This window comes from Monodon monoceros, unplaced genomic scaffold (genome assembly GCF_005190385.1).
Source record: "Monodon monoceros isolate NGI ecotype Baffin Bay Population unplaced genomic scaffold, NGI_Narwhal_1 Super_Scaffold_18, whole genome shotgun sequence".
Lineage (NCBI taxonomy): Eukaryota > Metazoa > Chordata > Mammalia > Artiodactyla > Monodontidae > Monodon > Monodon monoceros.
In genome coordinates this window covers 23,846,968-23,872,111 of record NW_021703774.1, presented here as the reverse complement: position 1 = coordinate 23,872,111, position 25,144 = coordinate 23,846,968, and the positions used below count along the sequence as shown (strand labels likewise).

The following is a 25,144-nucleotide window of genomic DNA, read 5'->3' as shown; positions in this document are numbered from 1 at the left end:
TTTTCATCATCCCAAAGAGAAATTCTATAACCATTAAGCAATGACTCCCCATTTTCCACCCTCCCTCCAGCACCTGGTAACCTTTAATCTATTTTCTATCTCTATGAATTTACCTGTTCTAGATATTTCATATAAGGCGAGTTAAACAAGAATTGCCTTTTTATGTCTGGCTTATTTCTTTTAACATTTTATCATAATGTTTTCAAGATTCATCCATGTTGGAGCATGTATCAGACTTTTATTTCTTTTTTAGGTTGAACTGTTGTTGTATGTATATACCACATTTTGTTTATCCATTCATCTGTTGATGGACCTTTGGCTATTGTGAATAACGCTGTAATAAACATTGGTGTACAGGGATCTATTGGAATCCCTCTTTTCAATTCCTTTGGATATATATCTAAAAATAGAACTGCTGGGTCATAAGGTAAATCTATGTTCAGTTTTTTGAGGAACTGCCAAACTTTTCCAAAATAGCTTTTTACATTCATACATAAAAAGTATTTTACATTCCCACCAGTAATGTATGAGGGTTCCAGTTTCTCTAAATCCTTGTCAACACTTGTTATTTTCTGTTTTGTAAAATTTACTTATTTTTTATTATTATTGTTATTATTATTTATAGCTATCCTAGAGGGTGTGAAGTGATATCTCATTGTGGTTTTGGTTTGCATTTCCCTAATTATTGGTGTTTAGTAACTTTTCATGTGCTTTTTGGCTATTTGTATATCTTTGGAGAAATATTTAATCAAACCTTTGCCCATTTTTTAATAGGGCTGTTTTTCAATTGTTGAGTTGTAGGAGTTCTTTATATGTTCTAGTATTAATTCTTTTTCAAATATATGATTTGCAAATATTTTTCACCATTCTGTAGGTTTTTTAATTTCTCTCTTAATACTAAATTTTGATGTACAAAAGTTTTAAATTTTGATGAAACCAGTTTACCTATTTTTTTCTTTTATTGCCTGTGCTTTTTGTGTCGTGTGCACGAAATCGTTGCCATATCTGATGCCATGAAGATTTTCCCCTATGTTTTCTTCTACAGGTATTTATAGTTTTAACTTTTAAGTTGAGATCTTCGATGCACTTTGAGTTAATTTTTGTATTTGGTATAAAATAAGGATCTATGTTCATTCTTATGTATATAGATATCCTGACTCCTTACCTGTACATACTTCGACATCTGTTTTCTCAGAAATGAAAGCATTCTCTTAGATATCGCCACAGTACAATTATTAATTTAGCAAATTTAACCCTGATACATTATGTAATACATATTTAATATTGAAATTTCACCAGTTATCCCAATAATATCCTTTATAGCAATGTTTATTTTTTATTTTTGGCCATGAGTTCCAGTCCATTATTACACATTGCATTTAGTTTTTTTTTTTTTAAAGTAGTTATGTATTCAATATTTTATTTATTTTTTTAATTTTTGGCTGTGTTGGGTCTTCGTTTCTGTGCGAGGGCTTTCTCTAGTTGCGGCGAGCGGGGGCCACTCTTCATCGCGGTGCGTGGGCTTCTCACTGTCACGGCCTCTCGTTGCGGAGCGCAGGCTCCAGACGCGCAGGCTCAGTAGTTGTGGCTCACGGGCCTAGTTGCTCCGTGGCATGTGGGATCTTCCCAGACCAGGGCTCGAACCCATGTTCCCTGCATTGGCAGGCAGATTCTCAACCCCTGCGCCACCAGGGAAGCCTGCATTTAGTTTTTATTTTATTTTATTTATTTATTTTTTGGCCATGCTGTGTGGCTTGCGAGATCTTAGTTCTCCAACCTGGGGTAGAACCCGCACTCTTGTCAGTGAAAGGGTGGAGTCCTAACCACTGGATCGCCAGGGAATTCTGCATTTAGTTTTAATGTCTCTTTAGAATCTTTTAATCTGGAGCAGTTCTTTAGACATTTTTTGTCTTTCAGTGTCCTTGTTGTGTCTTGAAACTTGTCATACCACAGGCCAGTTATTTTATAGATTGTTCCTGAATTTAAGTTTGTCTGATTATTTCCTTGTGATTAGAGTCCAGTTATCTGTCTTTGGCAGATGTGTAGTTGTAAGTGATATTAATTAATTAATTAATTTAATTTTTTTCTTCCTTATATTTGTTTTTCCTTCTACTTTGATTTTAGTCTCTTGGTCTGACCTTAACATATTTGACACCTAAATTTTCAGCCTTCCTTCTTTCCCAGTATAAATATTGAGGGCTTTCCCCTCCCCCCCCAGTTATATTCTAGAAGTCTTGATATGTAATATTTTTATTAAGTAGTTCTGAATATTTTCTAATTACCTTATTACTTTCTTCTTCAAAATTATTGTCTGATTTCAGAGCTTATGGGCTTTCCTCTGGTCTTTCTGTTCTTGATTTCTAGTTGTATTAATTGCATAGTACTCATAGAATTTTATTTTTGTGTTCCCAATACTTTGAATTTTGTTGGAGGTAGTTTTATGCCTTGCATATTATAAAAATTTGTAGAGGTTCAGTGTGTGTTTGAAAATTAATTCTTCAACTCTTAGGTGGAGTGTTACATGTATGCCACTCAATACACTAAAAAAATTGTTTGTGTTTTGGTCTGCTTGGGCTATGAGTTACTGAGAGAGAGAGTAAAATCTCCCTTTAGGAAGGTGAGTTTATTTCTTCTTTTATGTCTGTCAATTTGGCTTTACACATTTGGAGGTTATGTTGTTGGGTGTATACATGTTTAGACTTATTGTGTCCTGGTTAATTTCAGCTGGGTTTTTTTTTTTTTTTTTAATCATTATGTATGACTCCTTTTAATTTCTATTCCACTAATGCCTCCCCACCCAATACCTCTTTCATCTAATATCAGTATGGCTATATTGATTTTTTGGTGGGTGAGAGCCGAGGGTTAACATTAGCCTTTATTTACTTTTTTTGAAATTTTACGTAAATTCAGGTAAGAACCTACTAAAACAGAAGAGAAAACTCCACAGAATTTTAGAAAGGATAAACAAGTCTAAATAATGTATATTTGGAAAAATAGTTGTAAAATATGCAAACTTTCCAGCAATATTAGTAAAGAAAAATAATGAAAATAGACCTAAATATATATTAGTAACTAAAAAGGGATCAAACCTATTCATATAGTAGAGTTTTATAAAGAGAAGAATATTGTCACCCTATTCCAATAAATTTGAAAATTTCAATGCAATACATAATTTCTTAGAAAAATATAATTAATACAGTTGTCACAGGTAGAAATAGAAAAATGAAAATGACAGTGTGAAAGAAGTGAAATATTAAAAATCCAACAAAATGACACGTGCAAGATGTTTCACTGGCAAGTTTTAGCAGACCTTATAGTCATAGTCTCCTTTATTGTCTTCTAAAAGGTTTGTAGTTTTGTTTTTCACATTGAGATCTTTGAAAAACCTGGAATTATTTTATTTTAGAGAAAAGAAAAGGAGAGGAAGCTACTCAACATAGTTAATGAGGTTGGTTTATTATTGGTACCAAACCAGATGAAGATAGTACAGAAAAAATATAATTGTAAACCAGAATTGTTTATAAACACAAATGTAAAATTCCTAAGTAAAATCAAAGCAAAGCAATTTCATCTATATATTAAAAAATTACTTTATAACCAAGTAACGTTTATCTCAAGGTATACAAAGATGTATCAGCTTCTAAAATCTTTTTAAGTAAAATGTCATGTTAAGAGAATGAAAAAGAAAACCAAATCTTGTCCACAGAGGTTGTAATTAACAGTCCTACCAGTTATGTGTGAGAATACCTGTTATTCGTACTCTGGCAAACACTTGGTGGTTTCAGGTTTTTTATTTTTGGCATGTTTGGTTGTTAAATAATAGAATATTAGCAGTAAGTTTATTTGCATTTCTCTCATTTCTTGTAATGTGAGCATAATTTTTTGGGTGTAAGTCTGTTTTAAACACACTGAAAATTTAAAATGGGAGGGTAACACTTATTGCATAATTTGTTTACTTGAGGACAGGGACTATTTTATTTATCTTCGTACTTCTAACATCTTATAAAATGCTTGGCATATAGTGGGTATTCAAAGTTACTTTTTGAGTGAATTGAATAATTAGTAAACTATGAGCCTTCTGAAGAAATTTGTGACTTAACTCATTTTTGAATGTCTGAAAATAGAATAATTTTGCTATGTCAAAGAAATGGGATTTTTACTAGCAGGTTCTAGGAAGTAAAGAATGGACAGGATTATTCTTTTAGTTTATGTTAATACTACAGGCTCCCATAAAGCGTGGATAGCTCATAAAATCCTTAATCCTAATTATGCATGATTTAACAGTATTCATTTGCTTGGTGCTTTCAGGGTGTATACTATTGCATGGAAAGATAACATCATTTATATTTTGACATATTGTTATCCTTTGTACCTTGCTAAAAGATCGTTTCAACAATCATTTGCTTACCTGAATTGTATTTCAGTTACTCTAGTTTTAAAAAAGAGTTTCTTTCCCTGCTTTACGGTAATGTTTTAGAGGATTGAAATACCTAGATTTCTAACCTTTTAGATAAGTAGGATGTTACCCAGAGGAAGGTATACACAGAATTATTCTTTAAGAATAAACATAGTTGTCTGTGATGAAGTGCTGTTTGCATTTAGGGTCAGAACGAGACAAAGATATAGAACATACCGTCTATTTGGATTAAGGTATTTGGAAATCTTGAGGGGGTCAGGGTAATAAACAGTGAAGTAAAAGAAATAAAGAACTGTTAAGTGTAATGTAGGCTGCTTTGTGATATTTTCCAGCTCTAGCTAGCAACTAGCCTAGCACTCTTCTCACACTGGCTGGCTCCACATCTTTATTTTTAATTTACACATTTCTATGTGTACTATTCTTAACCAAGTATTCCTGATATGCTTGTGTAGAAGCTGGGAAAGGGAGGGACACTAGTCTCAAGATGATTTCACTCTTCCTTGCCATTCCCTTATAACCCACCTATACCTTTGTAAATAGTCTATTTGTAAATAAGCCTTCCTCAGATTGGGATAATTTATTTCCTGTTAGGACCCTGACTGAATCCCAGTTGCCACAGTCTCACCGTTTGTCCAGTCCAGTTTGTTCAAAACCAAGATGTCTTGGTCATTTTATCAAAATGTTCACTTCCTGGCTGCCATGGTTTTACATCTTCTCTCTCTTACAGTATGAGATCCTTTATACCTTTATTCAAATTTGATCTGTTTCTTTGATCATCTTTTCTGTTGTGTGAATTCCAAATAGAGATTCAATCTCTATTTCCTTTCCTTATAATCTAAAACACCAATGCAGAAATCTCTAGTAGACTGGGTTTTGCAATGTGGAATACCCCTCTTTCCTAAAGTATCGGTAGTTAGGGCTAAATAGCTTTAGACCAAAGCAAGTGGTAAGGCCTGCTGTGTCTCTTTCCCTTTCTAATGCTCAAATACATACCTTTGATCTTCCACACTCTCGTGCATGGTAGGAAAGAGAAGAGAGCTGTGCCCATATACAGTGACTATTTAATTGTATTAACTCCTTTCTGTGTGAGAATAAGGAGGGACATGAGGGGAGGAAAGGAGACAGGTCTAAATTTCTCTTAAGGCAGCAGAACATGTAGTTGGTTTTATAATTTAAAAAAAAAATGTCAATATGTTCCCTATAATTAATAGAATAATGTCTAAGTTCCTTGCATGGCATCCAAGGCCACTTCCATTTTCCATTTTCTAGCCCTGATTTCTTTGTATTTCTTCTTATAATTCTATAACAACAGTGGATTATTTACCATTATCACCCAAGTTCACTTTCTTGTCTCTCTTCGTTTGCTTATATTGCTCCCTCTGTTGGGAATATTTATAGTACATTGCAAACAGGCAAATTAGCAAAAGTCTACTTAGTCCTCAAGGTCCAGATCCAATGTTAGTTCCTCTGTGAAACAGTGTTCTTACAAGAGAATTAGGGTTCCATTTTCACTGATCCTGAAGCACTTTGTATTTATCTCTATTAGAAACTTTTATCACATTACTGTGTTATATGTGTGTACATACTGTATCTATTTCTGAAGACTGAGAAGTTCTTGAATGAAGGTACCATATTGTAATTATATTTGTTTTAAACTCCAGTAATTGCCACCATACTTTGTATAATGTCAGCTCTTGCTAAAGGCGTGTTAAAATGATCAATAAATGAATGAGTGTGACAAATATTAATTTACTTGGTGGGGATTGCTGAATTTCTCTCTGGTGCCAAGAAATTTGCTTTTACTTCTTGGACCTTTGTGCTAAAATATGTATCTAGCATTGAGTTAGAATACACGGAATGTTTAAAATGAGAATAAATTGGTCTGATTTGTACATCACTAGTACTTTGCATTATTTGGTGTTTAAAAAAATGTTTCTCTCCCAAAATATAATTCATATATAAGAAATAAACGTCATATGAAAATTAAATCTGTTTCTTCTCAATATAGTTTGATGAGACTATTAAATACTTTGGTGTAATCCTTAATCCTTATTTTCATTTTTATTGTTTAAGTAAGAAATATCATTATTTATATCTAATTTGTATCACAGTTCATTAAGTAATTGATGTTGCCTTTTTGTTTCAGCTAAACCATTTACTTCTAAAGTGAAACAGATGCGATTACATAGAGAAGACTTTGAAATATTAAAGGTGATTGGTCGAGGGGCTTTTGGAGAGGTAAGAGATAAAGATTTTATAGAAGATCTGATAATTGTTTTGCAAGCTATTTTATACAGTCTGTGAGAGAATTTAACTGAAATATTATTTACATGGTGTTGTAATTGATATCATTGATCAGAAATCATTAAACTTCTGAATGAAGTCTTTCTACATGGAGTTTTTTTCCAAGATATTTCTGTTTTTCATATGTCATTGAAGTTTGAGTATGTTTCTGTATTCTCTTCTGTTCCATTGGCCTGTTTGTCTCTCACTGCCTTAAATTACTTCAGTTTAAGAAGTCTTGATATCTGGTAGTGTGTATACTCTAACTTCCTCCCTCTTCTCTGTTCTTGGCCATTTATATTTTCATACAATTTTAGAATAAGTGTTTCAGTTTTTACCTACTCATAAAAATCCACATCCACACCCAGCATCCACACATCTGCTGGAATTTTGATTAGGATTGCCCTGAAACTAGAGATTACTTTGTAGATAATTGACATCTTAACAATATTGAGTCAGCCAATCCATGAACATGGTATATGCCTCCATTTATTTAGGGCTTTATAAATTTAACCCACTAATGATTTGTAGTTTCCATTTAGTAGAGTGGATTTATACATCTTTCAGCAGATTTATTCCTAGGTATGTGATATTCTTTATGTTATTTTAATTAGAATTATTGGTTAAGTTTCATTTTCTAATTGTTTTTGCTAGTAGTTAGACACAATTGAATTCTGTTTATTGACCTCATACCCAGCAACCTCGCTAATTTTACTTTTAAAATCATGAATTGTTTTGGATTTTAATAAAATGCTTTATCAGCATCTTTTGAGACACTCACGGCTTTTCTCCTTTATTCTGTTAATGTGTTGAGTTACACTGGTTTATTTTCAATGTGAAAGTAACCTTGCATTTCGAAAATAAGCCAACTTTGTTGGGATGTATTATCCTTTTAATTTACCTTTGGACTCAGTTTGCTATTTGTGTGTGTTGTGTGTGTTTTGGATCTTTGAGAGAAATTGGCCTGTAATTTTCCTACTTATCACACCCTGATCAGATTTTGGTATCTTGGTTATTCTGGCCTCATAAAAAGAGGGAGGTATTTCCTTTTTTACTGTTCTTTAGAGGAGTTTGAGAAGATTGTTATTATTTCTTTCTTACATGCTTAGAAGATTTCACTGGTGAAGCCATTTGAGCCTGGAGGTTCCTAGAGAGAGAGTTTTAAATTATATAATTAATTTTTAAAATTGAAATTGAACTATTTGGATATTTTCTATAGATGTGTCAGTTTTGCTAGGTTCATCCATGTCATCTGATTTTTCATATTTATTACTATATTGGTCGTTTGCACTTCTCGTTTTTTTCGTTTGTTACACTTAGCGGTTTATCAATTCTGTTATTTTTTCAATGAATTAACTTTTGCCCTTTGTATTTTTCTATGGTAGATTTGTTTTCTGTTTCATTAATTTCTGCTTTTATCTTTTAACGTTCTTTTCTCCCTTTGGTTTCAACTTGCTGTTCTTTTTCTAACTTTTTGAGTTAGATGCCTAGAGCATTGATTTCTAAATCTTTTCAAATGTGCTATACTTTTTCCTCTAAGCAGCTTTAGCTATAGCAAAGTTTTGATATGTCATATTTTCATTATAGATTTCCTCAAAATACAATGTGATTTCCAATGTGATTTTAAATTTCTGTCATGGTTTTTTTTGATCTATGATTTTAGAACTTTATCGCTCCGTCTCTAAACATTTGGAGGGTTTTTAGTTATATTTCTGTTTTTGAGTTATAATGTAATTCCAGAGCAGTAAGAGAATATACATTGTCTGATTTCAAGTCTTTGAAATTTGCTGTGCAGTGTTCTGTAAATATCAGTTAGGTAAAAGACATTAATCTTATTTAAATCTTCCATATCCTTAACTGTTTTATCTGTGTGATATTTCATTTCCTGAGAGAGGATTTGCTTATTTCTTTCTTATTTTTTTCAGTTTTCACTGATAACAAATATCAAGTTATTATATCTCCCTAGTGATTAACTCTTTTATCATGATGTAATGATCCTTGTTATCTCTAAGTAATGCTTTTTGAGTTAAACTTTACTTAATCTGATGTTAGTAGAATGATTCTAGCTCTTTTTATTAGTCTTCTGCATTAAATATCTTGCTCCACCCTGTTAGTTTCAGCTGTTACTTTATATGTTTAGTGTTAAGTAGAATATAGTTTTTATTTTTTGATCTAGTCTGATAATGTCTTATCCTTAATTGGAGTGTAGTCAGTTGACATTTAATGTAATTACATTACATATTACTATTTGTTTTCTGTTTGTCTTGTCCATTCTGTATTATGTTTCTCTCAATTCTTGGATTAACTGAATATTTTAAATTATTCTTTCCCCCTTCTATTCATTTCTGAGTTGTACCTTCTTTTATTGGTTTCCCTAGAGATTGCCACTTGTATTCTTGGTAAATTTGTATTTTGCCAGTTCCCATTTACCCAAATTTACCTTTCATTGTCATTAGCTCTACATATATTTGAAACCCCAAAAGATACGATTATAGTGTCCCTCTTCATTTTAGCTTTACCCATGTATTTACATTTTTTCTTACTCTTCACATTCACATACTTATTTATATTCATATACTTGTCTTTGATATAATTTTCCTTTTGACTTAAAAATTCCCTTTAGTATTTTGCCAAGTCTGCTGAGATAAATTATCTGCATTTTTTGTCTGAAAATACATTTATTTTGAGGTCTTAAAAAAATTGTGTTATATACACACATAGCTTAATGGATTTGTACATTTGCATGAACTTCTGTAACTATAATGCAGATCAAGATAGGCTCCCATTGCCCCCTCTATGTGGATAACCACCTTCTCATTAACCATCTATTCTGACTTCTATAATTATAGATTTATTTTGCCTGTTTTTGAATGCTATATTAGTGGAATTATAATATATACATTCTTTTGTTTCTGTTTTCTTTTGCTCGATATTATGCTTGTGTGATTCATTTTTGTTTTTTATTGGTTCAAAGTATTCCTCTATATGAATATACCACAAGTATTTTATCCATACTAGTGTTGGTAGGTATTCAAGTTTATAGTTTTTGGCCACTGTTAATAATGTTGTTATGAACATTCATGTACATGTCTTTTGGGAGGTAGAAGCACTCATCTGTGTTTGATATAACCCTAGTGGAATTTCTGGGTTGCATGTTAGGCATATTTAGTCTTAGTTGGTAGTGCCAAATAATATCCCAATTGGTTCTCAATTTGTACTCCGACCAACAGTGTATTAAGGTCCCAGTTGCTTCACAACCTCACCAACACTTGCATCATTTTTTAAACTTTGGACATTTTTTGGTGGATGAGTAGTGGTATTGGATTGTGATTTCATTTTACATTTCCTAATAACAAAGTTGAGCCCATTTTCATATTACTTCATATAACTTGGATATCCTTTTTCATAAGTGCACATTTTGGGATTGGGGGAGTGGGAGCAGGTGGGTAGGTTGTCTGACTTACTGGTATATTCTGGATACAAGTCCTTTGTTGGAAGTGTGTGTGTGTGTGTGTGTGTGTGTGTGTGTATTAAACAAAATGTCTTCCTGTGTGTGGCTTGGCTTTTCCCTCTCTGTATAGATCTTTTATGGAACAGAAGATCTTAGTTTTGGTGAAGTACATTTAATTAAGCTTTTCTTTATGATTAGTGTTTTTTTGTGTTCGTTAAAAAAGTTATTTTCTCCCCTGAAGGTCATGAAGATATTTTCCTCTGTTATCTTATGTAATCTATAAAAAAAAAAATCTTTTTCATTTAGGTCTATGATCCATCTGGTATTATTTTGTGTTTTGTGAGGTATAGGTCAAGGTTCATTTTATTCTTTGTGGGTTTCTCAGCATCATCTATTTAAAGACTACTTTTTCTACATTTGATTGCAAAGGAACTTCCATTGTGAATCAACTGACCCTATATGTGTTACTTTTATTAATTTTAATAGTTTTTAATGTAGAATTCTTGTTCATATTTCATTAAATTTATTTATCAGTCTTTGATGTTTGTTGATGAGCCTGTAAATGATATTTTTAGATTTCATTTTGTAACCATGTTGCTAGACTAGAAATACAATTAATTTTTGTGTAGTGATTTTGTATTTAAGCATCTGATATATTAACTTATTAATTCTAGTTTATAAATTTAAAAGACTTTTCATGTACACAGTCATACCATTTCCAAATAATGACAGCTTTTTTTCTTTCTTTAGTTATACTTGTTATTTCTTTCTCCTATATTATTACAATAGAGAGTTTCTTCCTTAAAATATTAAATTCAGTTGTTGAAAATCAATTTTTTTCTGGTTTGTGATTTCAGGAGTAAGTATGAAGTTTGCAACAGCTTTTTAAAAAAGAATTGTTACCCTTTTTTTAGGTTAAGGAAGTTACTCTTTTTTAGGTAAAGGAAGTTTTCCTTTTAGTCCTAGTCTGTTGAGAGCTTTTATCATGCATTAGAGTTAACTTTTATTAAAAGCTTTTTTTTTATATCTATTTTGATGATATGATTTGACCTCTGTATTTAGTTAATGTGGAAATAATATTGATTAATTTTTAAATATACCAATATTGTATTACTATATAAATCCAGTTGTTCCTTATGTATTCTTTTAGTATATTGTTGGTTTTGATTTGCTAGTATTTTGTTTACCATTTGTTTTGTTATGTGCATGAAAAAGATTGAACTTTATTTTACCTATCTTTTAATTTTCTTATATTTTTAAAATGTTATGCTTAGCTCATAAGACAATTTGGGAAGTATTTGCACTTTCTCAATTTTCTGAGTTTGAGAATATTATTATTTCCTTATATGTTTGGAAAAATTCTCTGGTGAGTCCATCTAGACTAGGAGTGCAATTTTTATTTGGTTTGTTTACATCTTTTGAGGTAAATTGTATATATGTTGAAATACACCAATTGTTTATGTACAGTTCCATGAGTTTTGACAAATGGATTCACCCTTATCAAGTTACAGAACATTTCCATCACCCTAAGAAGTTCCCTTTCCTGTTACTTCCCCATAACGTCCATCAAGTGGCAACCACTGTTGTAAATTTTAACTATGGATTAGTTTTGGCCGTTTGAAAATTTCATATAAATGGAAATCATACCATATGTACTCTTTTGTGTCTGGCCTCTTTTGCTCAGAATAATGTCTGTGAGATCCATTCTTGTGATCAAATGTAGTAATACTTTTTATTGCTGATTGGTAAACTATATACCACTATCCTTCTATTGATGAACATTTGTATTGTTTCTCATTTTTGGCTGTTAGGATTAAAGCTGATGTGAATATTCTTGTACAAGTTTTTATGGAAATATGTTTTCATTTTCCTTGGATAAATACTTAGGAGTGGAACTGCTATGTTAAGTGATAGGTGCACATTTAAATTTAAAAGAAACTGGCACATTTTTTCCAGTGGGGTTGTACCATTTTATATTCCCACCAGTTCCATGTTCTCACCAATATTTTTTTGTTAGTCTTTTAAATTTCAGTCATTCTAATGGGTGTGTAATAGTATCTCATGGTCTTAAATTGCATTGTTATGTGGATTTGTGTTATATATCAACATAATGATGAGTTTCTGTGTGCTTATTCACCATTCTTATATCCTCCTTTGTGAAGTATATGTTCAGATATTTTGCTCATTAAAAAAATGAGGTATTCGTGTCATCATTGAGTTGTAAGAATTCTTCATATTTATAAATGTCTTTTGTCAGATGTATGTTTTGTCAATATTTTCTCAAAGGCTGCATAGCTTGCCTGTTAATTTTCTTAAAAATGTCTTCTGATGAGCAGAAGTTTTAAATTTTGGTGGTTTAATTTTATCAGTTTTTTCTCTTACGGTTATTATTTTCCATGTTCTTTGTAAGAAATTCTTATTTATATCTAGGTCACAGATATTTACCTATGTTTTTTTCCTAAAACCTTTATAGTTTTAGCTCTTATGTTTAGATTGGTGATTCATTTCAAATTAATTCATGTATGATGTGAGATAGGGATCGAGGTTCATTTTTTTCCATATGGATATCCAGTTGTTTCAGCACAATTTGTTGAAAAGGCTGTTTCTCCTCTATTGAATTACTTCAGTACCTTTGTCAAAAAAATCAGTTGACCATATAAATGTTGATCTACTTCTGCTCTTTCTATTCTATTTCACTGATATCTTTGTCTGTTCTTATGTCAGTACCACACAATCTTGATTCTGTAGCTTTATACTGCAGAGTTGAGAGTATGTAATGAAGTCTGAGTGTAAGTCCTCCTTCTTTGTTCTTTTGCAAAATTGTCTTAACTATTTGAAGACTTTTGCATTATTATATAAATTTTAGAATCACTGTGTCAGTTTCCATAAAAGCCTAGTGGTATTGAAATTGAGTTTGCATTCAGTTTATAGATCAATTTTGTGAGGACTGACATCTAAACAATCATGAGTCTAGTAGTTAGTCCATGAACAAGGCATTTTTCTTTGTCTTTTAAGGTCTATTTTAATTTTTCTCAAAATTTTTTTGTAATTTTAGTGTACAGGTCTTGTTCATAATTTGTTAAATTTATTGCTAAATTTTTAATGTTTTTTGATGTTATGGTAAATGACATATAAAATTTTATATTTCAAATAGTATGCTGTTAGTATGTAGATACACCACTCTTTTTTTTTTTTAAACATCTTTATGGGAGTATAACTGCTTTACAATGGTTTGTTAGTTTCTGCTGTATAACAAAGTAAATCAGCTATACGTGTACAGATATCCCCATATCCCCTCCCTCTTGCATCTCCGTCCCACCCTCCCTATCCCACCCCTCTAGGTGGTCACAAAGCACTGAGCTGATCTCCCTGTGCTATGTACACCACTCATTTTTGTATCTGACTTTATTTTCTAAATTCATTTATTATTATTTAAATAGTTTTTTGTTGTTTTGGTTGCTACTTTCTTAGTTGTTCTGTGTAAACAATCATATTGTCTGAGAATAGGACAATCATACTGTCCTTTTCACTTTCCAGACTTTATACATTCTATTTCTTTATGTTGACTTATTATACTAATTTGGACCTCTAATACAATGTTGAATAGGTTTCATGAGGGTATATATATCCTTACTTTATTCCTGAATTCAGGGAGAAAGGGTTTAGTGTTTGACTAGTAAGTATGATGTTAATTGTAGGTGTTTTTGAGGGAACCCTTTATCTGATTGAAGAAGTTGTCTTCTATTACTAGTTTGCTGAGAATTTAATAATCATATGGATTTGCTCTTTTATTATGTAAATTCGGTGTGCTACTTTGATTGACTTTTTTTTTTTTTTTTGCGGTACCCGGGTCTCTCACTGCCGTGGCCTCTCCCGTCGCTGAGCACAGGCTCCGGATGCGCAGGCCCAGCGGCCATGGCTCACGGGCCCAGCCACTCCGCGGCATGTGGGATCCTCCTGGACCGGGACACGAACCTGCATCCCCTGCACCGGCAGGCAGACCCTCAACCACTGCACCATCAGGGAAGCCCTGATTGACTTTTTAAATAGGCTTTGATTTTTAGAGCAGTTTTATGTCCACAGCAAAACTGAGTGCAAAGTACACAGAGTTCCTATATACCCGTTGACCTTGCACATGGGCAGCCTCTCCCACTATCAGCCTACCACACAAGGTGGTGTCTATGTTACAACTGATGGATCTACATTGATACATCATCAGCTAAAGTCTGTAGTTTACATTAGGGTTCACTCTTGGTGTTGCATTATATATTGTATGGGTTTGGACAAATGTATAGTTACAACCTATCCACATTTTAGTATTATACATAATAGTTTCACTGCCTTAAAAATCCTCTGTGCTTTGCCAGTCCATCCCTTCCTTCCCCTAACCTCTGGCCACCAGTGATCTTTTTCCTGTCTCCATAGTTTTGCCTTTTCCTGAATGTCACAGAGTTGAAATCATACAGTAATGTAGCCTTTTCAGATTGGCTTATTCCACGTGGTAATAGGCATTTTGTTTCCTTCATGTCTTTTTATTGCTTTTACCACTGAATAATATTTCATTGTTTGAATGTACCACTGCTTATTTACCCATTTACCTACTGAAGGACATCTTTGTTTTCTTCCAAGTTTTGGCAATTATGAATAAAGCTGCTGTAAACATTCATGTGCAGGTTGATGTGATGTGTGGACATCAATTTTCAATTCATTTGCATAAATACCAAGGAGCAGAATTGCTGGATCGTATGGTAAGAGCATTATTTAAGTTTTGTAAGAAACCAACAAACTCTCTTCCAAAGTGGCTGTACCATTTTGCATTCCCACTGGCAGAATGAGAGTTCCTGTTGCTCCACATCCTCACCAGCATTTAGGAGTTGTCAGTATTTTGAATTTTAGTCATTCTGTTAGGCGTGTAGTGGTATCTCATGGTTGTTTTAACTTGCAGTTCCCTAGATGATGTTGAGCATCTTTTCATTTGCTTATTTGCCATCTGTATATCTTCTTTGGTAAGGTGTATATTGGATTTTTAACTCATGTTTTAATGGAATGTTTTTTTTATTTTTTTAATTTTTTTTTACATCTTTATTGGAGTACAATTGTTTTACAATGGTGTGTTAGTTTCTGCTTTATAACAAAGTGAATCAGTTATACATATACATATGTTCCCATATCTCTTCCCTCTTGTGTCTCCCTCCCTCCCACCCACCCTATCCCACCTCTCTAGGTGGTCACAAAGCACTGAGCTGATCTCCCTGTGCTATGCGGCTGCTTCCCACTAGCTATCTATTTTACGTTTGGTAGTGTATATATGTCCATGCCACTCTCTCACTTTGTCACAGCTTGCCCTTCCCCCTCCCCATATCCTCAAGTCCATTCTCTAGTAGGTCTGTGTCTTTATTCCTGCCTTACCCCTAGGTTCTTCATGACATTCTTTTTTTTCTTAGATTCCATATATATGTGTTAGCATACGGTATTTGTCTTTCTCTTTCTGACTTCACTCTGTATGACAGACTCTAGGTCCAGCCACCTCACTACAAATAACTCAATTTCGTTTCTTTTTATGGCTGAGTAATATTCCAGTGTATATATGTGCCACATCTTCTTTATCCATTCATCCAATGATGGACACTTAGGTTGTTTCCATCTCCTGGCTATTGTAAATAGAGCTGCAATGAACATTTTGGTGCATGACTCTTTTTGAATTATGGTTTTCTCAGGGTATATGCCCAGTAGTGAGATTGCTGGGTCATGTGGTAGTTCTATTTAGTTTTTTAAGGAACCTCCATACTGTTCTCCATAGTGGCTGTACCAATTCACACTCCCACCAGCAGTGCAAGAGTGTTCCCTTTTCTCCACACCCTCTCCAGCATTTATTGTTTGTAGATTTTTTGATGATGGCCATTCTGACCAGTGTGAGATGACATCTCATTGTAGTTTTGATTTGCATTTCTCTAATGATTAATGATGTTGAGCATTCTTTCATGTGTGTGTTGACAGTCTGTATATCTTCTTTGGAGAAATGTCTATTTAGGTTTTCTGCCCATGTTTGGATTGGGTTGTTCGTTTTTTTGTTATTGAGCTGCATGAGCTGCTTGTAAATTTTGGAGATTAATCCTTTGTCAGTTGCTTCATTTGCAAATATTTTCTCCCATTCTGAGGGTTGTCTTTTGGTCCTGTTTATGGTTTCCTTTGCTGTGCAAAAGCTTTGAAGTTTCATTAGGTCCCATTTGTTTATTTTTATTTCCATTTCTCTAGGAGGTGGGTCAAAAAGGATCTTGCTGTGATTTATGTCATAGAGTGCTCTGCCTATGTTTTCCTCTTAAGAATTTGATAGTGTCTGGCCTTACATTTAGGTCTTTAATCCATTCTGAGCTTATTTTTGTGTATGGTGTTAGGGGGAGTGTTCTAATCTCATACTTTTACATGTACCTTCCAGTTTTCCCAACACCACTTATTGAAGAGGCTGTCCTTTCTCCACTGTACATTCCTGCCTCCTTCATCAAAGATAAGGTGACCATGTTGCATGGGTTTATCTCTGGGGTTTCTATTGATCTATATTTCTGTTTTTGTGCCAGTACCATACTGTCTTGATTACTGTAGCTTTGTAGTATAGTCTGAAGTCAGGGAGCCTGATTCCTCCAGCTCTGTTTCTCTTTCTCAAGATTGCTTTGGCTATTCGGGGTCTTTTGTGTTTCCATACAAATTGTGAAATTTTTTGTTCTAATTCTGTGAAAAATGCCAGTGGTAGTTTGATAGGGATTGCAATGACTCTGTAGATTGCTTTGGGTAGTAGAGTCATTTTCACAATGTTGATTCTTCCAATCCAAGAACATGGTATATCTCTCCATCTATTTCTGTCATCTTTAATTTCTTTCATCAGTGTCTTATAATTTTCTGCATACAGGTCTTTTGTCTCCTTAGGTAGGTTTATTCCTAGATATTTTATTCTTTTTGTTGCAGTGGTAAATGGGAGTGTTTTCTTGATTTCACTTTCATATTTTTCATCATAAATGTATAGGAATGCCAGAGATTTCTGTGCATTAATTTTGTATCCTGCTACTTTACCAAATTCATTGATTAGCTCTACTAGTTTCTGGTAGCATCTTTAGGATTCTCTATGTATAGTCTCATGTCATCTGCAAACAGTGACAGCTTTACTTCTTCTTTTCCGATTTGGATTCCTTTTATTTCCTTTCCTTCTCTGATTGCTGTGGCTAAAACTTCCAAAACTATGTTGAATAAGAGTGGTGAGAGTGGGCAACGTTGTCTTGTTCCTGATCTTAGTGGAAATGCTTTCAGTTTTTCACCATTGAGGACGATGTTGGCTGTGGGTTTGTCTTATATGGCCTGTATTATGTTGAGGAAAGTTCCCTCTATGCCTACTTTCTGGAGGGTTTTTATCATAAATGAGTGTTGAAGTTTGTTGAAAGCTTTCTTTGCATCTATTGAGATGACCATATGGTTTTTCTCCTTCAATTTGTTAATATGGTGCATCACATTGATTGATTTGCATATATTGAAGAATCCTTGCATTCCTGGAATAAACCCCACTTGATCATGCTGTACGATCCTTTTAATGTGCTGTTGGATTCTGTTTGCTAGTATTTTGTTGAGGGCTTTTGCATCTGTGTTCATCAGTGATATTGGCCTGTAGTTTTCCTTCTTTGTGACATCCTTGTCTGGTTTTGGTATCAGGGTGATGGTGGCCTCGTAGAATGAGTTTGGGAATGTTCCTCCCTCTGCTATATTTTGGAAGAGTTTGAGAAGGATAGGTGTTATCTCTTCTCTAAATGTTTGATAGAATTCGCCTGTGAAGCCATCTGGTCCTGGGCTTTTGTTTGTTGGAAGATTTTAAATCACAGTTTCAATTTCAGTGCTTGTGATTGGTCTGTGCATATTTTCTATTTCTTCCTGATTCAGTCTTGGCATTTCTAAGAATTGGTCCATTTTTTCCAGGTTGTCCATTTTATTGGCATAGAGTTGCTTGTAGTAATCTCTCATGATCTGTTGTATTTCTGCAGTGTCAGTTGTTACTTCTCCTTTTTCATTTCTAATTCTATTGATTTGAGTCTTCTCCCTTTTTTTCTTGATGAGTCTGGCTAATGGTTTCTCAATTTTGTTTATCTTCTCAAAGAACCAGCTTTTAGTTTTATTGATCTTTGCTATCGTTCCCTTCATTTCTTTTTCATTTATTTCTGATCTGATCTTTATGATTTCTTTCCTTCTGCTCACCTTGGGGTTTTTAAATTCTTCTTTCTCTAATTGCTTTAGGTTCAAGGTTAGGTTGTTTATTCGAGATGTTTCCTGTTTCTTAAGGTAGGATTGTATTGCTATAAACTTCCCTCTTAGAACTGCTTTTGCTGCATCCCATAGGTTTTGGGTCATCGTGTCTCCATTGTCATTTGTTTCTAGGTATTTTTTGATTTCCTCTTTGATTTCTTCAGTGATCACTTTGTTATTAAGTAGTGTATTGTTTAGCCTCCATGTGTTTGTATGTTTTACAGATCTTTTCCTGTAATTGATATCTAGTCTCATAGCATTGTGGTTGGAAAAGATACTTGATATGGTTTCAGTTTTCTTACATTTACCAAGGCTTGATTTGTGACCCAAGATATGATCTATCCTGGAGAATATTCCATGAGCACTTGAGAAAAGTGTGTATTCTGTTGTTTTTGGATGGAGTGTCCTGTAAATATCAATTAAGTCCATCTTGTTTAATGTATGATTTAAAGCTTGGGTTTCCATATTTATTTTCATTTTGCATGATCTGTCCGTTGGTGAAAGTGGAGTGTTAAAGTCCCCTGCTATGAATGTGTTACTGTCGATTTCCCCTTTTATGGCTGTTAGTATTTGCCTTATGTATTGAGGTGCTCCTATGTTGCGTGCATAAATATTTACAATCGTTATATCTTCTTCTTGGATGGATCCCTTGATCATTATGTAGTGTCCTCCTTTGTGTCTTCTAACAGTCTTTATTTTAAAGTCTATTTTGTCTGATATGAGAATTGCTACTCCACCTTCCTTTTGGTTTCCATTTGCATGGAATATCTTTTTCCATTCCCTCAATTTCAGTCTGTATGTGTACCTAGGTCTGAAGTGGGTCTCTTGTAGACAACATATATATGGGTCTTGTTTTTGTATCCATTCAGCCAGTCTGTGTTTTTGGTGGGAGCATTTAGTCCATTTACATTTAAGGTAATTATCGATATGTATGTTCCTATTCCCATTTTCTTAATTGTTTGGGGTTTGTTATTGTAGGTCTTTTCCTTCTCTTGTGTTTCTTGCCTAGAGAAGATCCTTTAGCATTTGTTGTAAAGCTGGTTTGGTGGTGCTGAACTCTCTCAGCTTTTGCTTGTCTGTAAAGGTTTTAATTTCTCCATGAAATCTGAATGCGATCCTTGCTGGGTAGAGTAATCTTGGTTGTAGGTTTTTCTCCTTCATCACTTTAAATATGTCCTGCCAGTCCCTTCTGGCTTGCAGAGTTTCTGCTGAAAGATCAGCTGTTAACCTTATAGGGATTCCCTTGTGTATTATTTGTTGTTTTTCCCTTGCTGCTTTTAATATGTTTTCTTTGTATTTAATTTTTTTTTTTCTTCGGTACATGGGCCTCTCACTGTTGTGGTCTCTCCCGTTTCGGAGCACAGCCTCCGGACGTGCAGGCTCAGTGGCCATGGCTCACGGGCCCAGCCGCTCCACGGCACGTGGGATCTTCCCAGACTGGGGCACGAACCTGTGTCCCCTGCATTGGCAGGCGGACTCTCAACCACTGCACCACCAGGGAAACCCTTTGTATTTAATTTTTGACAGTTTGATTACTATGTGTCTTGGCCTGTTTCTCCTTGAATTTATCCTGTATGGGTCTCTCTGTGCTTCCTGGACTTGATTAAGTATTTCCTTTCCCATATTAGGGACATTTTCAACTATAATCTCTTTTAATATTTTCTCAGTCCCTTTCTTTTTCTCTTCTTCTGCAACCCCTGTAATTCGAATATTGGTGGGTTAAATGTTGTCCCAGAGTTCTCTGAGACTGTCCTCAGTTCTTTTCATTCTTTTTTCTTTATTCTGCTCTGCAGTAGTTATTTCCACTAATTTATCTTTCAGGTCACTTATCTGTTCTTCTGCCTCAGTTATTCTGCTATTGAACCCTTCTAGAGTATTTTTAATTTCATTTATTGTGTTGTTCATTGTTGCCTGTTTCATCTTTAGTTCTTCTAGGTCCTTGTTAAATGTTTCTTGCATTTTGTCTATTCTATTTCCAAGATTTTGGATCATCTTTACTATCATTATTCTGAATTCTTTTTCAGGTAGACTGCCTATTTCCTCTTCATTTGTTAGGTCTGGTGGGTTTTTATCTTGCTCCTTCATCTGCTGTGTGTTTTTCTGTCTTCTCATTTTGCTTATCTTACTGTGTTTGGGGTCTCCTTTTTGCAGGCTGCAGGTTCGTAGTTCCCGTTGTTTTTGGTGTCTGTCCCCAGTGGCTAAAGTTGGTTCAGTGGGTTGTGTAGGCTTCCTGGTGGAGGGAGTCTAGTACCTGTGTTCTGGTGGATGAGGCTGGATCTTGTCTCTCTGGTGGGCAGGTCCACGTCTGGTGGTGTGTTTTGGGGTGTCTGTGGACTTATTATGATTTTAGGCAGCCTCTCTGCTAATGGGTGGGCTTGTGTTCCTGTCTTGCTAGTCGTTTGGCATAGTGTGTCCAGCACTGTAGCTTGCTGGCCGTCGAGTGAAGATGGGTGTTGGTGTTGAGATGGAGATCTCTGGGAGATTTTCGCTGTTTGATATTATGTGGAGCTGGGAGGTCTCTTGTGGACCAGTGTCCTGAAGTTGGCTCTCCACCTCAGAGGCACAGCACTGACTCCTGGCTGCAGCACCAAGAGCCTTTCATCCACACGGCTCAGAATAAAAGGGAGAAAAAGTGGAAAGAAAGAAAGGAAGGAAGGAAGGAAGGAAGAGGATAAAATAAAATAAAGTTATTAAAATAAAAAATAATTGTTAAGAGAAAAATTTCTTTAAAAAGTAAAAAAAAAAAAAAACAACCCCAAAAAACGGATGGATATAACCCTAGGATAAATGGTGAAAGGAAAGCTATTCAGACAAAATCTCACACAGAAGCATACACATACACAGTCACAAAAAGAGGAAAAGGGGAAGAAATAATAAATCTTGCTCTCAAAGTCCACCTCATTCATTGTCTATTCAGGTATTCCACAGATGCAGGGTACATCAAGTTGATTGTGGAGATTTAATCCGCTGCTCCTGAGGCTGCTGGGAGAGATTTCCCTTTCTCTGTTCGCACAGCTTCCGGGAGTCTGTTTTGGATTTGGCCCTGCCTCTGCGTGTAGGTTGCCGGAGGGCGTCTGTTCTTCACTCAGACAGGACGAGGTTAAAGCAGCCACTGATTCGGGGGCTCGGGCTGAATCAGGCCGGGGGAAGGGAGGGGCACGGAGTGCGGGGCGAGCCTGCGGCGGCAGAGGCCGGCATGACGTTGCACCAGCCTGTGGCGCGCCGTTCGTTCTCTTGGGGAAGTTGTCCCTGGATCCCAGGACCTTGGCAGTTGCGGGCTGCACAGCCTCCCGGGAGGGGCGGCGTGGATAGTGACCTGTGCTTGCACACAGGGTTCTTGGTGGCGGCAGCAGCAGCTTTAGCGTCTCTTGCCCGTTTCTGGGGTCCGCGCTGTTAGCCGCAGCTCGCGCCCTCTCTGTAGCTCCTTTTAAGCAGCGCTCTTAATCCCCTCCCTCGCGCACCTGGAAGCAAAGAGGGAAGAAAAAGCCTCTTGCCTCTTCGGCAGGTCCAGACTTTTCCCTGTACTCCCTCCCGGCTAGCCGTGGTGCGCTAACCCCCTGCAGGCTGTGTTCACGCCGCCAACCCCAGTCCTCTCCCTGCGCTCCCGAGCCTCAGCTCCCAGCCCCGCCCGCCCCGGCAGGTGAGCAGACAAGCCTCTCGGCCTGGTGAGTGCCGGTCGGCACTGATCCTCTGATCGGGAATCTCTCCGCTTTGCCCTCCGCACCCCTGTTGCTGTGCGCTCCGCCGTGGCTCTGAAGCTTTCCGCCTCCGCCACCCGCAGTCTCCACCCGTGAAGGGGCTTCCTAGTGTGTGGAAACCTTTCCTCCTTCACAGCTCCATCCCACTGGTGCAGGTCCCGTCCCTATTCTTTTGTCTCTGTTTTTTCTTTTTTCTTTTTTCTTTTGCCCGACCCAGGTACGTGGGGAGTTTCTTGCCTTTTGGGAGGTCTGAGGTCTTCTGCCAGCGTTCAGTAGGTGTTCTGTAGGAGTTGTTTCACATGTAGTTGTATTTCTGATGTATCTGTGGGGCGGAAGGTGATATCCGCGTCTTACTCTTCTGCCATCTTCCTCCTCTCCTGGTTTGTTTTCTTACTGTTGAATTTTAAGAGTTATTTTTTTCGTGTATTTTAGGTAACAGTCCTTTATCGGATATGTCTTTATCAGATATGTCAATTATTTCTTTCATGAATTATGCCTTTGGTTTTATATAGATTGATTTTCAAATATTAAACTAATCCCTGGGATAAACTCCATTTGGTCATGACTTACTATCTTTTTGAGATATGGCTCTATTCAGTTCCTTAATATTTTAACTGTTTTCATATCTATATTCGTGGGGAATGTTGACCTACAATTTTCTTTTTTTATCATGTCTGTGTCAAATATTGACATCAGGGTTATGCTAGACTTATAAAATGAATTGGGGAGTGTTTACTCTTTTTCAGAAAAAATTGTGAATATTTATTTTTATTTATTTATTTCTTTAAATGCTTGATAAACTTTAGCAGTGATGCCATCTGGACTTGAGTTTTTCCTTGTGGGGCATTGAATCCTACTAATTTAACTTCTTGGTGGTTATAGAGCTATTAAGGTTTTCTATTTCATCTTTTGTCAGCTTCAGTAAGTTTTGTGTTTCATGGAATTTGTGTATTTCATTTAAGTTTTCAAATGTGTAAGGGTTTTCATAATATCTCTGTGGGGTTTTTTTTTTTTTTTGCTGTACACGGGCCTGTCACTGTTGTGGCCTCTCCCGTTGCGGAGCACAGGCTCCGGACGCACAGGCTCAGTGGCCATGGCTCACGGGCCGAGCCGCTCCGTGGCATGTGGGATCCTCCCGGACCGGGGCACAAACCCGTGTCCCCTGCATCAGCAGGCGGACTCTCAACCACTGCGTCACCAGGGAAGCCCTCTTTTATTTTTTTTATGTCTGTGGAATACAAGGCGATATTCTCTTTCATTGTGGATGTTTATAATTTATGTGTTATTTCTCTTGATCAGTCACGTAGAGGTTTTTCAGTGTTGTTAATTATTGAACAAAGCTACTCTGGCTTTGTGAATTGTCTATATTTTTGTCTTCTTTTTACTTAAAATTTTTTTTAAAAAGTTAAGCAGTTTTAAAATGTTTGTTATTTCCTTCCTTCTATCAATACTTCCTCAGGTTTAATTTATTCATGTTCTTCTAGCTTCTCAAGGTAGAAACTTAGATCTTTGAGACAACTGGGTAGCCAATTGGAAAAGTCCATTTGTGGATCCAATTAAAATTCATACCATATATTAGGAGAAAGTACAAATGTATCAAATGTTCAAGTATAAAAAATAAAATAGGGACTTCCCTGGTGGTCCAGTGAGTAAGACTGCGTGCTCCAAATGCAGGGGGCCCGGGTTCGATCCCTGGTTGGGGAACTAGATCGTGCATGCTGCAACTAAGATCCTGTGTGCCGCGTCTAAGACCCGGTGCAGCCAAAATAAATAAATAAATATTAAAAAAAAACGCAACACAAGTACCCATCAGTGAATTGACTAAGTTATGGTCTATCTAATGCTGTGTAGCTGCCATAAAAAAAAAGTTCAGTGTACTTCTGTGGAGGAATCTCCAGGATACATTGTAAAGTGAAAAAATCAGATGCAGGGGAATATATTGGGTTGGTCAAAAAGTTTGTTGGGGTTTTTCTCTAACATCCCCAGTGAACTTTTTGGCCAACCTGATATATAGTACACTATATTTTGTTAAAAAGAGGTAGAAATATTATGATTCTTACTTGTATTTTCATAAAGTGACATTTTAAAGGGACAAGAGGGAATGGGGTACATGCAGAGTGTGAGTGACACTTCTAAGTGGAAGCCTTTTTATTTTGTTTTGACTCCTGAAACATGTAAGTGTATCATCTATTTTAAAAATCATTAAAAAATTCTTCCAGGTTGGGATGTACTAATTTGCATGTTCTGTGAATCATTTAAGGAAGAAGCAATTCTAAATTTAAACTTTCTCAGATAACAGAAAAAGAGGGACCACTGCCCAACTCATTTTATGAGGCTAGAATAATCTTGTTTCTAAAATCTAACTGTATGTTGAGTGAAGGAGGCAACATAAGGAAAAAATGCATATGATTTGATTTTATCACAAAAGTCAGGGTAATGGTTATCTCTAGCGGGAAGGTGGAAGTTGTGGTCAGGTGGGGCACACGGGGGGTTTCAGCATTGCTCCAATGTTCTATTTCTTCATCTCAGTTTCAGTTCTATTTTGTTCAGTTTATAATTGTGTTTAACTCTACCTTTGTTTTATTTTCTTTATCTGTGTTCTAATCAATTACAAGTGTTATAAATTAATGAAAGAAGCTGTAGTAATCGTGGAATACATGTTCATCTAACAAATTAGCTTTAAAATATATAAAGTAACAACTGATAGAATTTGCATAGGGGAATACAAGAACTTTCAACAGTTGAAGATAGAGCTTTTAACTCTCCTCCGAAATTGGCAAGTTAAGCAGATGAAAAAAATTGAGACTTAGAAGAGTTTATTTTTTGAAGGTGGAACTTTTTAATGGCATAATTATTCCATTCTGTGTTAAAACATTTGGTAGAGCAGTGATTTTAAAAATTGATAAAAACTGGTTTCTCCCAAACTAGTTTCACCAAGGGAATTAGAGGTCAGTTAAATCTGTACCTAGTGGGGACCACCTAGTTTTGTTTGAAGCTATTTCTGTTGGGATTTAT

The 25,144-nt window shown here is 35.5% G+C and overlaps 1 protein-coding gene across 8 annotated transcripts in view; it reads left to right on the top strand.

The window, feature by feature from the left end:
- Window positions 1-25,144, top strand: part of CDC42BPA (CDC42 binding protein kinase alpha) — a 326,424-nt gene that overhangs the window by 55,659 nt on the left and 245,621 nt on the right. For all 8 annotated transcript variants that reach the window (XM_029230868.1, XM_029230867.1, XM_029230860.1 and 5 more), the window contains exon 2: window positions 6,564-6,655. In XM_029230868.1, coding sequence (XP_029086701.1) covers window positions 6,564-6,655 — 92 coding nt within the window. The remainder of the gene's footprint in view (window positions 1-6,563; window positions 6,656-25,144) is intronic.